This window comes from Sinohyriopsis cumingii, chromosome 1 (assembly GCF_028554795.1).
Source record: "Sinohyriopsis cumingii isolate HCF-2022 chromosome 1, ASM2855479v2, whole genome shotgun sequence".
Lineage (NCBI taxonomy): Eukaryota > Metazoa > Mollusca > Bivalvia > Unionida > Unionidae > Sinohyriopsis > Sinohyriopsis cumingii.
The window spans coordinates 60,847,216-60,863,601 of NC_142961.1; the positions used below are offsets into that span (position 1 = coordinate 60,847,216).

A 16,386-nucleotide genomic window follows, 5' to 3' on the forward strand; every position below is an offset into this window, starting at 1 on the left:
GAACTTGACTGTGACGCAATAGCTAAGTCACATCACAGGCTGGTAGTTTCTTTGTTTCAGAATCGGACTAAAGTCGTAATATTATATAACACGTATTGACATTGCCCAAAGTACTTTGAAATACGAATTCTATCAGAAGACATTTGTAAACGTGAGCAGGAATTGTTAGCAAATTTTCTCACACAACGTGACAATCTTAATCAATCCCTGACTCACGTGATCCCTTGTTGGATCCAGTGCACTTGGAAGGACTGTTAATCTCCATATGACTTGTATTCTTGTACATTGAACAAAACCGATAAAAAAGGTATTAGCGAAGTTGTTATCACACAGAGATACTACTTTCTTCTTTTCAACATCTTAATTTGATTAAAAGTTAATTTTCTACTATTTTTATCGCAATGGATCAAACTCTCTTTTCAATTGGCCGATATAATATTTAATCTTTCGGCCAATAAAAGATTAGATGAAACATAAATAGTTTGCGTTCTTTTTAGCTATGGACCATTTCAACTTCATGTCAAATAGTTTATCGTTAAGGAACCACCAGATCTATTTCTTAGAATTTTTGCATGTCTTATCAAACCAGTTCTGACATGGAACTGATTCCCTGTGTTCTCCTTTTCAGATACCTGTATAAAAATAGAATCGAGTCTATAGAGGGCAGAGTTTTGACAAGCGTTCCCAAGTTGGAACAATTGTAAGTATCGCAGACATTTGCTCACTTTTATGCATCGTGTATATATATATATATATATATATATATATATATATATATATATATATATATATATATATATATATATATATATATATATATATATATATATATATATGAGGAATGTATGTGTACGTGCGTGCGTGTGTGTGTGTTGGATTTTTAACAAATTCAGTCGTATCGCTACGATGTCTTCAGTGTGCAGTTTATAGTGATGTCCAGCACTGGCATGATGTCCCACCCAGTCACATTATCCTGACACCAGGCCGACCAATTTTAGCACTAACCTCTTATTAGTTGGGAATAATCAGTGCCCAGTTAAATAAATTCTGACATACACAAAGACAGACTATTTAAGCGGTGACCCTATCGTATAATGGAGTTGGTTTAGCAGCAAGCAGAATTATGACACTGTTAGGACTGTTTAATGGTGCGTGGTAAATTATATTTACTAAGCTTGTGTTTGTCTGGGACATTTATAAAAGACGTAGACCTGTTCTTGACCGATGAAATGGTTGTTGCTCGATTGTATTCATGGTTTGTTCCGCAATATCTCCGACTTCTGACTTGATGCGGCTTCAGCTGTTATGCCCCATTCCGCATTCTTTTGCTGACTGCATACTTGTCTAAGTTCTGCCGGTTCGTATTTATAGTACACAGTTGGGTTTCGATACGAGTCTTGTAAATTACAATTATCAATACCAAGAAGTAACACAAAACTGGAAATAAAAATTGTCCCTAATATGTTTTCCTTTTTCTGTTTTGCTCTTCTGTTTATTCTCATTTTAAATCCCTATCCTTGTATTTTTCCATTCATTTCAAAAAAAATTCTTTATTTTGCAAATTATACAATCTGTTTGTAGTTGTTCCTGTGTGCTGTAGTTTTTTCAAACAAAGTGTTTAACTGTTTGCTCTGCAAGTTTAATTCGTGTGCATGTAGCTTGTATCCCTCTTCTGTTATTCGTTTTCGTGCGACTTAGTCAGTCTTTTCATCATAATGTTTTGTTGGGGGGGGATTTTTTATATTGTTTTTTGGGGGTGGTTTTTTATTCAGGCTGTTATAGTTAATTGCAGTTGCATGGTGTTGCACTTACCAATTTGCAGATTTTATGACTTATTAAGGGATTCATTCCACTGTCAGTTGTCTATCGATGATGATGTAAGGAATAGATTAAAGATGTTGACGGTGAGCGGTCTAGCTTCTTACTACAATAAAATGCATGCCCTACTTAAAGCTAACATGTATTAGCATAACGGATACGTAATATGTTATTGTTTAATGAAACCAAGCCTGTGCCCAGTCTTGACATCCAAGTCCCGGAATCTTGTTTAACAATCCATGGCGATGTAATATCATCTGGTTCACATATAGTAATTATTACCAAATATTATCACCCCTGGTTCTCTTTATTCACACAGGGCTTGTTCCCTGTTATTCCTACTTTGATTAGAATCTCGTGTTCCTCGCTGTTTAGTATCTATAACATTTATGCTTCAATCACATAAAGTAAATATTCATCATTTATCAATAGATGCCACGTGTACATACATTATTTTGGATCCCTTTCTTCCACCAGCTAAAAGTTTAAAGAATACAAGTGTTATACTAAGCTAAGTAAAAACAGTACCGTTGTATCAACATATGTATTCTTATTACCATACATATTTAGATATTCATGCATGCATGCTTACATAAATGCATGCTTACATACATACATACATACATACATACATACATACATACATACATGCATGCATGCATGCATGCATTCATACATACATACATACATACATACAGCCGCACTCGCGCACAAACGCATAAATGCATGCACTCATATATTTGTCTTGTAGTAAGAAAGGCACACAATTTTACAGTTGTATCAATTTTCCATTTTTTTTTTCTTTCTTCTTTTGTAGGGCTAGATAGGTATAATTAAATTAAGGTATCAGTCACCAGCTTCAAACTAATTATTGCATCATTCCCAGCCCTATTCCAAGACACACCTAAAAATCCTTGTCTGTCTATTCCAACGTTATTTTTAGTCTTGTAACACTATATGCCTAATGTACTTACACACTGTGACATTAGCAGCATGGAACGAATGTTTCAAGTTGGTGAGGCCATATCAAGCCAAATGATATTTAGTTAGAAAAATTCATAGACATAATTATATTATTGTATATATTAACATGTTTCATCTTGTAAAGATGCTTGTTGACGCAGGATGTCTGTATTATTTTTTCACTTGGTTTTTTTTTTCGTGTTTCATGATAGTGTATTATCCGTGTTTTGATTAGCATGATGCTGAAGAGGTAATAAGGTCACACACACACACACACGCACGCACGAACGCACACACACACACACACACATACATACATACATACATACATACATACATACATACATACATACATACATACATACATACATACATACAATTTATGATAGTCCTAGTGTAATTTTGTTTTCACAAATGAAATTTATTAGGAAAAAATTATTTGTGTACTAAATAACTTTAGATGTGATTTTTAAGTGTCAATTTAAAAGTTTAAATTTATTCATGGGGTTTAAGATTCTAATTTAGTTATGCTGGCAACATGATTAATCTTTCTTGCCACTGAATATATACAATAATTTTGCAAGAAATGTGGCTATTTCGTACTTGTTGACATAAATAATATTTCATATCACCTTGCTAATCTAATGCATTGCGAACCTCATCCTAAATCGCACCTGTTGTTAACACATTGTTAAAAATATGATATTTCAAAAGTGCTAATATCTTTAAACTCACCTTTCTCACTGCCATTACTTGCACTTGGTACAGAGTTCGAATAGTACAGTTTATCGTGAATTTACATTTAGGCAGACTATACTATCAATGATCTCACCTGATACTCAGTGCAGAGATTGGGATCGGTTACATCATTATTCCTAGGTGTGAATGCTTTCACGGGCATCAATGATTTTGTACTGCATACTCAGAGTCGGTGGTACAAGTTAATTGTTTGTAGAATTCAAGTTAATTGTTTGTAGAATACATGTTAATTGTTGGAAGAGTATCTATTCAGATACAAGTGTCAGCTTTAAGTTATGTAGGGAATGCAAACTGAGACAAAGACATTTAAATGAAGCGACTTTCATAAATATAACTTTATACGAAAAATGCAAACAAATAAATACTTCTTGCAGGTGGGATGGGAGGTGATTTTCCTTTTGAAAGAGAAAGGACACGTTGAAATTTAATAAACGGGCAGAAAACTTAAAATCGTAATAATTATTACGCTGCTAAGGAGACAAAAATTACCGAAGACAAAAGCTAAGAGAACTTGACAATCAGAGATCAGGACGTGGAAATGGAAAGTAATGAATAGATAATATATGAATGAAATATCGTAATGGTGTAATTTTTCGTAAGATAGAACGTAGCAAGATAGTTATAGAGTATGTGGAAACTGAGGCAAACTAAACCTATTTAATGCAGACAACAATATTCTTACTCGATGCTTAATATAATATGGGGATTGTATGGGGGGATGGATGGAATTTATAATAGAAATTTACAATAGGAGTAAATGTCAAATGACAGAGAAGAGGGAAATGAGAGCCAAAAGCACCAATAACTGTATGTAATGCGTTACTATAACTTGCATGACCAACAACGTAAGATAATAATTCACAAGGTTTTCATACGAACAGCTTACACCCTGAACTATCCCTAGATTCCCAGTCTGGTGATATTTTATTTTGCCGGTTCGAATAGGACTATTATTATGAGCCAGACATCATGATATTATACTTCTTTCCACTTCTTATGTTCCTGAGCTCGATCATCAGAAACGCAAGATAACATGGTATACATTTAAATCATTGCCCGTCAGGAGTAGGCAGTTTTACCAAATTTCCGCGACTTTCTTTCTCCCAGCGACCTTCATTCACCGACACCTTTTTCGACAAAAGATTAGATTTATAAACAGTCGACGTGAAACAAAGGTTTTTGATGCAGTGTTGGCAATATGCATGTACGGTTGCCATTTAGTTAACTAAGGTGAATCGGATCTTTCTTATAAAATATGAATTTTATGTCAAAAATGGAATATATCCGAACATACCGGTAAGGAAGAGTATCTACTTGAAACATATCCACAACAGCGTACTCAAGGTAATTCCATTAATATACAAACGTAAAAATCTCATCTAGATTAGAAAAAGAATTCCAGTGTCATTACAGTTGGTGCCAACATTCCTGAAAAGAGGCAAATATGCTGATAGCAATGTTGATAGTTGCACTGAGTGATTTCTTTATCAAGATTTCTTGGAATTTTAGGGACTGGAAGAATGCAATTATGAATCAACATGTTATGTTATTTTGTAATGCTACAGAGTCAGCTCTGCTATCATCTTTGAAAACTGTTCTCCCTGACCACACAAAAACGGTGAGATTAAAGATGGCACCCAGAAAACGTTTGTTTAAAGGGTAGCATGGTTTCCTCACACGAAGGGACAAGAGAGTGTAGTGGTATTAAAGTGATCATACATTTCATGCGTCGACACACAGTCCAAAACCAGACACAAACGAGTGCATGACTTAAATCTTTCCATCTTTTTCACAGCCGTACATAACTCGACAGTTTGGATTTCATTTCGAGGTGTGCAGTAATGTTTGCTTTAAAATTTTACTGCGTTGTGACGTCATGTAACTTTTCAGTTTCATTCGTACTTTTAATCCTCGGAGCAAAGGCGTGATTAATGCAAATACCGTCTGTCCATATTCGCGTACGTCAGTACGTGCATACGTTTGTTTTGTATGCTCGACTCCCTCTACACGGTTCAAAAATATAAACTTAAAATTTCAGGATAGGATTAGAGGTGGTCCATTTATGCGTGCAACTATTTTAGAAGCTAGTTACAGCTACTGGGTGTGGACCTAGAGGATGAATATGGTGTTGCATAAATGTAAAATAACTCCCTCAAGGTGAGATAAATATGTTTGTGAACTGACATACTTTGAAACTTGATCGTTTACCATAATACAATGGTAGCATGTCACGTTTCAAAAGCATGTCGGGTATTAGACGATAAAAATGCCCCTGAGTCATGTTCTGAGAGCATATAATTGTGGATTCTTTGTCACTACGTAGAAATCAGTGCATGTACTCGCTCCATAACAAAATAAACGCTTATTATGCGTTAAAAAGCGAATTCGAATATGAAACTGATTTCTGTCCTGAGTATATTATTAAACCCCAAGACTTAGTACTATTGTCATAACATATAAACTATTGAGATCCTCACTCTCAAAACATATACTATTACGACTATATTGTCTTAATCAAAGTAATAGAAAAGAGCGAAAGCCAACAAGTTTTGTAAACAATCAATAAATAATTCATTTCCCAAGATTTCAAAGTGAAAAATTAAAAAAGAACTTACAGAAGTGCGATTTCAATCCAAAATAGTCCAAAACGTTTTATCGCCAATCTTTTTGAACAAAGTTCTAATTAAATTCCATTGGTATTGGAAATACGATCTAACGCTGTTGATGTGCTGTTAGTAGCATGTGTTTTGAGGAATTAGAATAATATAATCCTAGATGTCATTGTTTGAGTTCACTATAATTCCAAATTAATGTCTCTGTCCCATAATATTATTGATGAACGCTTTGTATTTCCAGTGAATGCATAATTTGAATACATAAATTAAAGTACTGAACATAACGGAATCAGATTCTTTTGATTTGGTGCGTATATAGAGATTATATAATGAGAATACACGTACCACTGTATAAAAGTGGTACATAAATGCAACCCAAATTCGGTATTTTTGTTTTGTCCCTTTTCTTTCTGAAATACACTGATATGAAGTTGAACTTTCTGAGTTTGCATTTCTTGATACAAAAATTAAAAAGAAACTCTGACCCGCTACACGTTTTAATTGTATCTCAAATGTTTGATACATATGTTCGATTTTAAAACCGGTCATTCATTCGGAGCACATTCATACGCATTCGAAGTCTGTGCTAATCATACTGAGCTAGCAAGTGATACATATTGAATATTTAAGTAAAACGGATTCACGCAAACATAAGCATTGCTGAATCCTGCTTTAAGTAACACGTACTATCTATGTGAAATGTCAGGAGTCGCTTTATATTTAGAAATTAGCCAAATATGTAAAATACGAAACTTTCGAGAGAAACTGGAACTCAAGAAAATAGACCCTTGATTGTCCCAACTTGGATCATATTAAATTTTCAGTTCATCCAAACCAACACATTTTCCCTAAACATTTCGATACATGCAAACACAGACTGGATCATCCGAACTCCTTACTATTCGAATCATTCTTATTTATCTCGATATCCGGCCGAGTCAAACCAAAGACATACAAAAAAGGCACTAACAGCTGCCTCGCTTGGCGCTCTGCATTAAGAGGTTAGCGTTATACTGGTCAGCCTGGTGTCTGGATAATGTGACTGGGTGGGACATCATGCTACATGTCTGCGGCATGATGCCCCAGTGCTAGACATCACTACAAACCCTCCCACTTAAGACATCGTAGCGATATGACTGAAAAATTGTTAAAGCTACGTTAAAAATTCAAATGACACACACATTTATCTCGACAAGTTTGGATGGTCGAATTTCTTTTGTACTGCAATATCAGCATGCTATACTCTGAAAGATCGGAGCACGCCACGCTTTTGCTTGCTGTTCGATATATACAGATTATCGGTATATTAACTTGCTCTGAATGCTTGTATCACGGTGAACTCGATAGCAAAAAGGAAATTGGATCACGCTTGACCTCGATCGAGAGTGGTCTGTGTCCTGCTACCAAACTCGACACTATACAGAACCCATATCATGCTGCTGTGCTGATGATGTATTTCCAAAACATTTGTTTCACGATAAAAAGGCAAGATTTTATGTTCTCTTTCTTCGTGAACTTTGACTTCATCACTTTACTCAAATTGTACTTTGCGTCTAAATAATGGGTGACCTTTACCTTACGTCATCTTCTACTTGCGAGGAATCAAGTATACGATGTTTTAAATCATGGGTTGTATGTATATAATAAGTCCCATTATCAGTAGATCATGACGTAATACAACGTGCCGATTTAATAGTAGACAATGAGCCATAGTAAAAGGGTTAAAATTGCCACCATAGTTTACTTGATCTTGACAACTATAATGAATACATACAGGTTAAGTTAATAAAAAATTGTAAAAATTAAGTCATACTTTTTTCTTTAATTTTCATGAACGAACAGTTTAACATGTAAACCAACTGACAATCCTGCTTCAAAACTTGAATTGAAAAAAAGAAGAAGAAAAAAACTGCTCGAAAGAATAATGCTAAAACACGGTCATGAAAACATTGTCGGATGAAAATGTTTCCTAATGTGAAGTTATGGTAAGGTATATATGCATGTAAAACTAAGACCTGCTCCGTGGTATGAAAAAGTTTCTTAATACGATGTTATGGTAAGGAAACGTAAAACTGTGACCTGCTCTTTGGTATTTTCGCATTTGTAAAGCCACTACAATTAAGAAGAGGTCAGATAATAGTCGTTTTCTCAAATGCTGAGAGTGAACAACATAGGCCCAGATCTGCTGGTGCTTTATGCAATGTCAATCTGGCAGCTGTTCGCAGCAGACTGTGTGGTATATACTCAGGTAAACACATTAAATCAAGGCGTTTCCATCCCAGACCACCACCTGACGTCTTCCACCTATGAAAACAAGCACAAAAAAGACAATAAACTGTGGGGACATACTTTGCATTCAGCAACGAACTATGCAGCCGAAGATCCTAACAACCTATTTCTATTTCACACTTTTGCGTATGGGGAAAAAGGTCTTTGTCCCTATTGAATGCATCAGAAGTATCACAACGTGTAGTGACTGCACCGACTACACTTTTTCTTAAAACATGAATATCCGTGAAGCGACATCGAGAAAAGTAAAGTGGCTGCTAAGACTTTTACATTCACATATATTGGTTTCTCTGAAGACTTATTTCTGTATGCAACTTAGAAAATTTAGAGACGGATTGCCATGTGTAAGTACCTGATATTTTAAGCAAAGAAATATTCTTAGTCACCGCACATCATTACAAACGTACAATCCATTTTGTGCCAGGATTCTGAGAGACAAAGTCTTCCATAAGAGCGAGAAATGTTTACTTTAGCAGGTGCTTGCTCTTAGATAAAAACACTCCGTGACTCACCGTAGACCTTCTTGTTTCCCAAAATAAATAAATGTCTGTTAGTACCCCAAAGTAATTAAATGCTTGCGAATTGAGACAAGATGTCTCCGTTTGGGACATTATTCAATCATGATTGTTTTAAAGTCATAAAGTTGCTTCTTTAATTGTCATAGTAAAATTGTTGTCAACTTTTGACATCTATAATTAGATTGCATAATTTCATACGAGAATTCGAGAACAAATGAATGTTTATGTATTTGCAATTACCAACGAATAAATTCAATTATTCGTTGTTCTTGCGTATACAAGAAGAAAAATATAGGTTCTCCAGATGTAAAATGCGCTAATGAAAACATTCACGTCGTCTACCCACTGTACACCTTCAGATAAGACACGAATGCTTATCGCCACCATGTTATTTATTTGCTTGTGAAGTTTATCCAGGTGTGGTATTGTGAAATCACGTTGAATAACAGTTTCCATTCCTGTCATTTATTCCCAATTTATTTTGGTCAGTTTTGTTCAGAATAGTTAGAGTTATGACTGTTTGGGATTTGTCAGCTAAATATTGGTATGTCATTGTTAATTTGCACGGAATCTGGCCGCTTCTATGTTTCCTTCTTTACATGCATGTATCTCTTGGTCGTCCAATTATAATCTCGGTTTTATTTCTGCATTCATAAATCCCATGTACATTTAGTTTATTTAGGATATACTTTATTATTTCATTTGCATGCGTTTCGTCCATATTTTGCAGTTCCGAAACGTGGCCCAAACATGGCCAACACGATAAAGCTGGATATATATTGTTTTCCACATTTTTTGAGGGAGACTGAACGAGACTTATTCAAACAGTTCATCCAGTTCTATAAGTATTGACATTTTATGCAATCAAATTATCTTTACATACTAACGCTGTTTCTCAAAGATACAGTGCATCTGAAAAGAGCTATACTCTATGTCTCGTCTGCGACGAATGTAGCAAAGGTCGAGACAATGACCGTCCGTCTGAAATCAACTTTTAGTTCATCGTTTTAAAGGGCATTATCCCTTGAGTGAATCGTCACTAGACTTGGCCTACAAATGCATCACTGGCTGCCATGTCTAGCCAATCATTCGCTGAAAAATGGCGTTGAACCCCAAAACAAAACACCAACACTTACTTACTCTCTCTCTCTCTCTCTCTCTCTCTCACACACACACACACACACACACACACACACACACACACACACGCACGCACGCACGCATACATACAACATACATACATACATACATACATACATACATGCATACATACGTCAAAGTTCAAGGTCATCTGATGAACTGTTGGAGGTTTTTATGTTGTTTTAAGCTTACACTGTTGACGTTTTATGCATTATTATATACCAGAAACGCAATATGATTCTTTGGGTAGGAAAACCGATTTCGTGCTTGATACAGACGACGAATTTAAAGTAAACAAAGACCAGTGTCCAATCCACGAATTTGTGTACAGCTGAAAATCTGATTCACTAAAAGAAATCATATCCACGAACAAAACTGAATTAACAATAATGTTTACTAAGCCAAGTTTTTAGTGCTAGCCTATTTGCAATTTTTTACCCAGTCATTTTTGGAATTTAACTTATTGCCAGGAATTTGATATCGTGCAGTAAAATGGTATAGAAGAAAATATATTCTGGCACATACAATAAACAATGGAGACAAGTATCCTCTACAAGGATGCCAAAAAGTCAGAGGTCACAGTCACGGGTATGCTTGGTAACGTGCCAATAGGGAAACCGAATCATCTGCAAGTGAAACCGTAAATTAACGTTTTCTTTTCTCTCATTTTCTTTATGTGTGTGTGTGTGTGTGACTAATGTTTGACCCCACTGGTTAGGTGAATCATTTACCCCATCCAAACACGAATTCACTATTTCTAAACAACCAATCCCTACAACTACGGCTAGAGAAAATATATTACATAATTATTATAGCACCTGATGTTAACTGATTCTTTTTCAAATGTGCCGAATGTCAAGAATATTATATTTTGTTACTTGTCTTTGGTTTTTATTTCAGATTCCTGCATAATAATAGATTAAAACGAATCCCACAAGGTTTGTTCTCACACACAAGTGACCTTCAGAGATTGTAAGTATGAATGCAGCATTTCCATCATCATATAATCGCACAGGTTGGCATGGTATCAATGAACTTTTAACACAGAAGTTATGGTTGAAGGTCGATAACTCAGATATGATTTACTGAAATACTTCCTATCACAAGAATATCTTTCCTAGGCTAGTCCCACAGTGAAGTCTTCTCTTGCATGCAGCCTAGAAGAATAGAAGAAATGAAACTTTAAAAAAAAAACTCATGAGGACGAACGAAACTTTGATGTGTGACATAAATTCATTCCAGCTTACTGAATCTTCTTGTTCTATAAACCGGCTCTTATTTTACTAGGTTGCGTCTCTCGAGTTGTCTCCCTTCGCAGCGCGACATGTTTCGTTATTACGACTCGCGGCACTAATTCAGTTCCCATAGTAAATCCTAGCAAACACCCTGATATTAAAAAAATCAATAACTTAAAATTTCTGAGTGCTCATGATCAGAACTATATTTATCAGTATAGATGAAACCTGAATGACAGCTTATGTGTATAGAAAATGATATTAGTCGCGTCATTTTCGTGACCAACATCTGTTTGAAATGTGTGCTTTCAATTCCACACCAAAGAGTCAGGTGCTGATTTAAGTGATGAGTGTTCCAAATTCAAGACTGTTATAGGACTGAAATTCCAGCAGTAAAACAATGTCTCTATTTTTTTAGTTACAACAAAGATAAGCTCTTAAATTTGATGTGGTGAATTCAAATATGGCAATTAAAATAACTGATTGGCTACTGTTTCCAAAATATTTAAGTTTTTACATTTTAGTTCTATGTATACTGTGTATAGTTTTAATCATAAATTGTAAACCTTGGTCTTGTTATGTGTTTATGGTTGCTTTAGATGATAATATTTCATCGGTCATGTTTATCTAACACTTCGAAACAATAAAAGGGTTATATAAATAAAATGTATTATGAAACAAAAGAAATAGAGGATATTTGCTTTAAACGAGTGAATAACGGATATATTTCATCGAGTGGATGAAAAACTCAGTATTTTCACGAGTGGCAAAGCCACGAGTGAAAATAAAAGAGTTTTTCACCCACGAGATGAAATGTATCCGTTATTCACTCGTTTCAAGCAAATATTCTTTTTATTTTATGCTCACATAAGTTGGCTACCTAAAGTTTGTGACACAGTGAATTAGCAGATTTCTTACGGTAATGTCAGCTGTTTACCGTACATGTTATGCTCTGCTATGTTTACATGCGCACAAAATTAGTTCCACATCAGAGTGATAAAAATTAACTGATATTTCCAGAATAACAAACTACAAGTTTCAAGGATAATATACAGGGGTTATTAATAAGAAAACAACCACTACATAAGGAAAATGTAGTTCACAGACAGAAAATCAAAGGGAGGTAAGTATGTTCTGACCCCAAAAAGTAGTTCCTGTAGTGAAAAATATTGTTATTTTTTCGCTACAGTGAAATAATATTGTTATTTTTTCACTACAGTGAAATATCAATATTATTTTAATTAGAAAATCAAGTAATTCACTGCTTAGCATAAAATAAATAAAATTATTATGTATATATAAGTACATAGTTTAGTTCTTATTCAGTGTCTACTCGAAGCTTCGTAGTTTGTATCATGTATTAATTAATTGGAGCATCTCTTGTCACTGTCCAGCAATAGTCTGCAAGCATTGATGGGCTCCATTTGGCTGATAGCGTTTGTTCATTGTTGTAATGTCCTGGCGAAATCGCTCGTCGCTCACTGCTCCGCATTTCGGTGAAAAAATCTAGATGAGAGTACAAAAAATGTATCTTTAGTGACAATGTTTTAAGAAGGGCTTTTGTATGCCTTGAGGAGAATTTCCACCAACTCCCTGTAGTTGTCTGCCTTGTGATTTCCGAGAATATTCGTTGCCACTAACTGGAAGTCTTTCCATAACGTATTTTCCTTGCCATGCAGTGCACGGTCAATTGCATCATCTTTAAGAAGTTCACGAATCTGAGGACGTTTATCTTAGCTTCACTGAACCTTGGGAATTTTTCAATGTAGGTACTTGAAAGGTGTTTGTGTTTTGTCCATGGCCTTGACAAAGTTCTTCATCAAAACCTGCTTGGTGTGCAAGGATGGTAACACAATCTTCCTTGATTCAACAAGTGGTGGATGCTGAACACTTTTCCTCTCAGTCTCCAATGACTGTCGGAGTGGCCAGTCTCTCTTTATGTAGTGGTAATCTCTTGCACGTCTATTCCATTCGAAGAGAAAACAGCAGTTATTTGTGTCTCCAGTCTTCAGACCAAGCAAGTGAGCAAGAACCTTCAAATCTAAACAAAGCTGCCACTAATGTTGATCATATTTTATGCACCTCAAAAGTTGTTTCATGTTTTCATAGCTACTACTTCATGACCAACTGGAATTGATTGCAATACAGTGCCATTGAGCTGCAACACAAATTTAAGACTCATCTTCAATGAATCAATGAACAGTCTCGACTCACCTTGATCATGAATGATGTTGAGGTCTGCCATCAAACCATCGAAGTTGTTGCAGGCTACAAGATCACCTTCCATGAAGAAGAATGGGGCAGGATCCTTTTGGCAGTCACGGAACATGGAAACATTAACATCACCTGCCAAGAGATTTCATTGCTTTAGTCTGGAGCCCAACAGCTCTGCCTTACTCTTGTATAGTTCCAAATCTCTGGCAAGGTCATTCAGTTCACCTTCTTTTATGAGGTGTGGTTCAGAGGAGGAGGATGTGAGAAAATATGGTTCATGTGACATTGATGGTTCAGGACTAGAAGTTTCATACTCTTCTTCTTCCTCATCTGACTCAAGTGTGAATGATTATGGTGCATCAGAAACGGGCAGTCCTTCTCCGTGTGGTAGAGGGTGTATATCTGATGGAATGTTTGGATAATGCACACTCCACCCTTTCTTCTTGACACACCTTTCCCAACTGTATGCAACATGTAGAAGTAACAATTGCGGATATGATCTGTTAGCTCTCTCCAAATCACTGGTACTACAAAAGGCATAGATGTCCTTTTCCTGTTAAACCAATGGCAAAGATTTATTGCATACGTGTTGCAGCATATGTGTGGGACCCACCTCTTGTCCTGATCTCCAGTTTTGCAGCCGAAAGAGAGGTAATAGGCTCTCCTAACCATGGAGGTCATACAACGCTTTTGTGATGCAAACATCACTTCACCATAAACATAGCAGAAGTTATCTGTATTGTTCACAGAAGTATAGGGCATTTCTGCTCACTTTGGCTAAACAGAAATGTATCACTGACAACTAACAGAGCATGACACTCTGTGATTTCTAGAGCTGATATAGGGGACTTTGTTCAGCAGAATGGTGTAAACTTAGTTAAGATTACATCATCCATGACTCCTATGAATAACATGATGCAATTCATATCATGTATGACGTAATACCAGCTTCAGATTGCATCATTTATTGCTTTGTTTAAATAGCAAGTACTGTCCAAACCCACTCATAGATTTATTCTTATATCCAGTCACAGATGTATTTTAGTCATTTCCGGTTTAAATTAAAGTTCTTCCCTTTTATAACTCCCTTATCCTCCGCCATTCCCAAGTCAAGGGTCGTATATACTGGCCAGTATCACATCTTTAAAACTAGAGCCAATCAACTTTTTTTAAGCATCATTTTCGTTCTCAGTGGCCCAGAATTAGTAAAGTTTGACTACATTTATTTCGGAAGCATTTTTGCTGTAGAGCAGTGTTATCAACCAATACTGGCCAGCGAAACCCATATATACTCTAATTTACCTTCACCCATTTCATGACTGGTTCCCATTTTTCCATAAAATTAGTAGCGGGTGTCCTTAAGTTGCCATTGGCTATATGCAGTACCAGGATATCGGATATAATATGGAATTTAATCTATGATGAATCCGATTTAATTGATATTGAAGTAAACGACCTGACTATAACAAGCATGTAAAAATTCGTATGTATTAAATATATACCCATAAGATACGCCAAAGGAGAGGCAAGAGTTGTTTTTTTTTAAACAGAACAATATTGGTAACATAGTATTCCGCGGAAACAATACAGCTTATGATGCGAGTGCTGAAATGTTTGTCCTTATTTTCAGTTGAAAAACGCCTCATTGTGTGAAGCAACGCCTATAAACTTCGAACTTGTCGCTATATCAGTTAAATAATCAAAACGTATGAATTTGTAAGTTTGTATATGACTGTAACTATATTGCAGCTCTCTGATTTTGTCTCTGCCTTCGACCATTTCCATTATTTTATGAACTATATGACATGAGGAAACAAATCGACTCTTCAATAGCAAGAAACAACCAGTCTGGGTTGTAGTTTATGCTAACTCTATATTGTGAATACCAAAAGGCAAGATTATACAAAATACCAACAAAAATCACCTTTAGTTAAGATATTCGAATAAAGATCGTTAATGAGACTGTTGTATAAACGGACTTTAAAAAAATATTCAAAACTCATACTTCAAGGTGACCTTTAGCTTTTTCTATAATATTGCGGTAAGGTATTCACAAACCATAAACTAGAACCCCAACGTAATAAATATTGACGACTTAGGAATGGCAATGCTTTACCAGACACAGGCCATGTTTCCAGAGGACTCGTTACACAAGGCACTCATTCACGTATGAAATATATTTCTTTTGGAAGAGTCCACTTGAACGATAGGCTGTTCCACACATTGGTCAAATAAAAGGCTATCATGTGTATCCCCTTTTATGAACATATAGAACTCCAAATTCCAATGCTTGTGGCTAAGATATTAAATTTGAGAAATAAATAATTTCAACCACAATTGCAAATTTACTAACATAAAACGTATCTTTTATTGTTTGCAGACAAATTCGCTACAGTCTTAAAAAGGAGTCACGACGTCGTTACTGTTAAAGTCCATCGATATACTCGTCAATATTGCCTTCAAACTCGCCACCACCTCTAATTATTATTATTATTATTATTATTATTATTATTATTTAGACGCTTAGACTCCAATGCACTGATATGTGACTGTGAAATGGTTTGTTTGGCTCAAGAGCTGAGGGAGAAACTAAACGACACACAAGTTGCCGCGACATGTGAATTTCCAGAAAATCTGAAAGGAAAATCCTTGATGAGTATCAGCGTGAAAGAACTCAACTGCAGTACGTTTACTATGCTGTTTCTTTTCCCTTGAATATTGCCTCGTTTTTACAAATGAAGTGCAACTTAAGAAAAAGAAAATAACCGCAGCAGTTGAAACTTTATGATTTGACCTGACAATGCTGTTCTTGTATTGCCATTGGTTAAATGTCAT

The 16,386-nt window shown here is 35.6% G+C and overlaps 1 protein-coding gene across 1 annotated transcript in view; it reads left to right on the plus strand.

Moving 5' to 3' along the window:
* LOC149806956 (peroxidasin-like) overlaps positions 1-16,386 on the plus strand; it is a 116,818-nt gene that overhangs the window by 81,514 nt on the left and 18,918 nt on the right. The window contains exons 4-6 of the mRNA XM_089960114.1: positions 629-700; positions 11,003-11,074; positions 16,071-16,234. Of these exons, the coding sequence (XP_089816240.1) occupies positions 629-700; positions 11,003-11,074; positions 16,071-16,234 (308 nt within the window). The remainder of the gene's footprint in view (positions 1-628; positions 701-11,002; positions 11,075-16,070; positions 16,235-16,386) is intronic.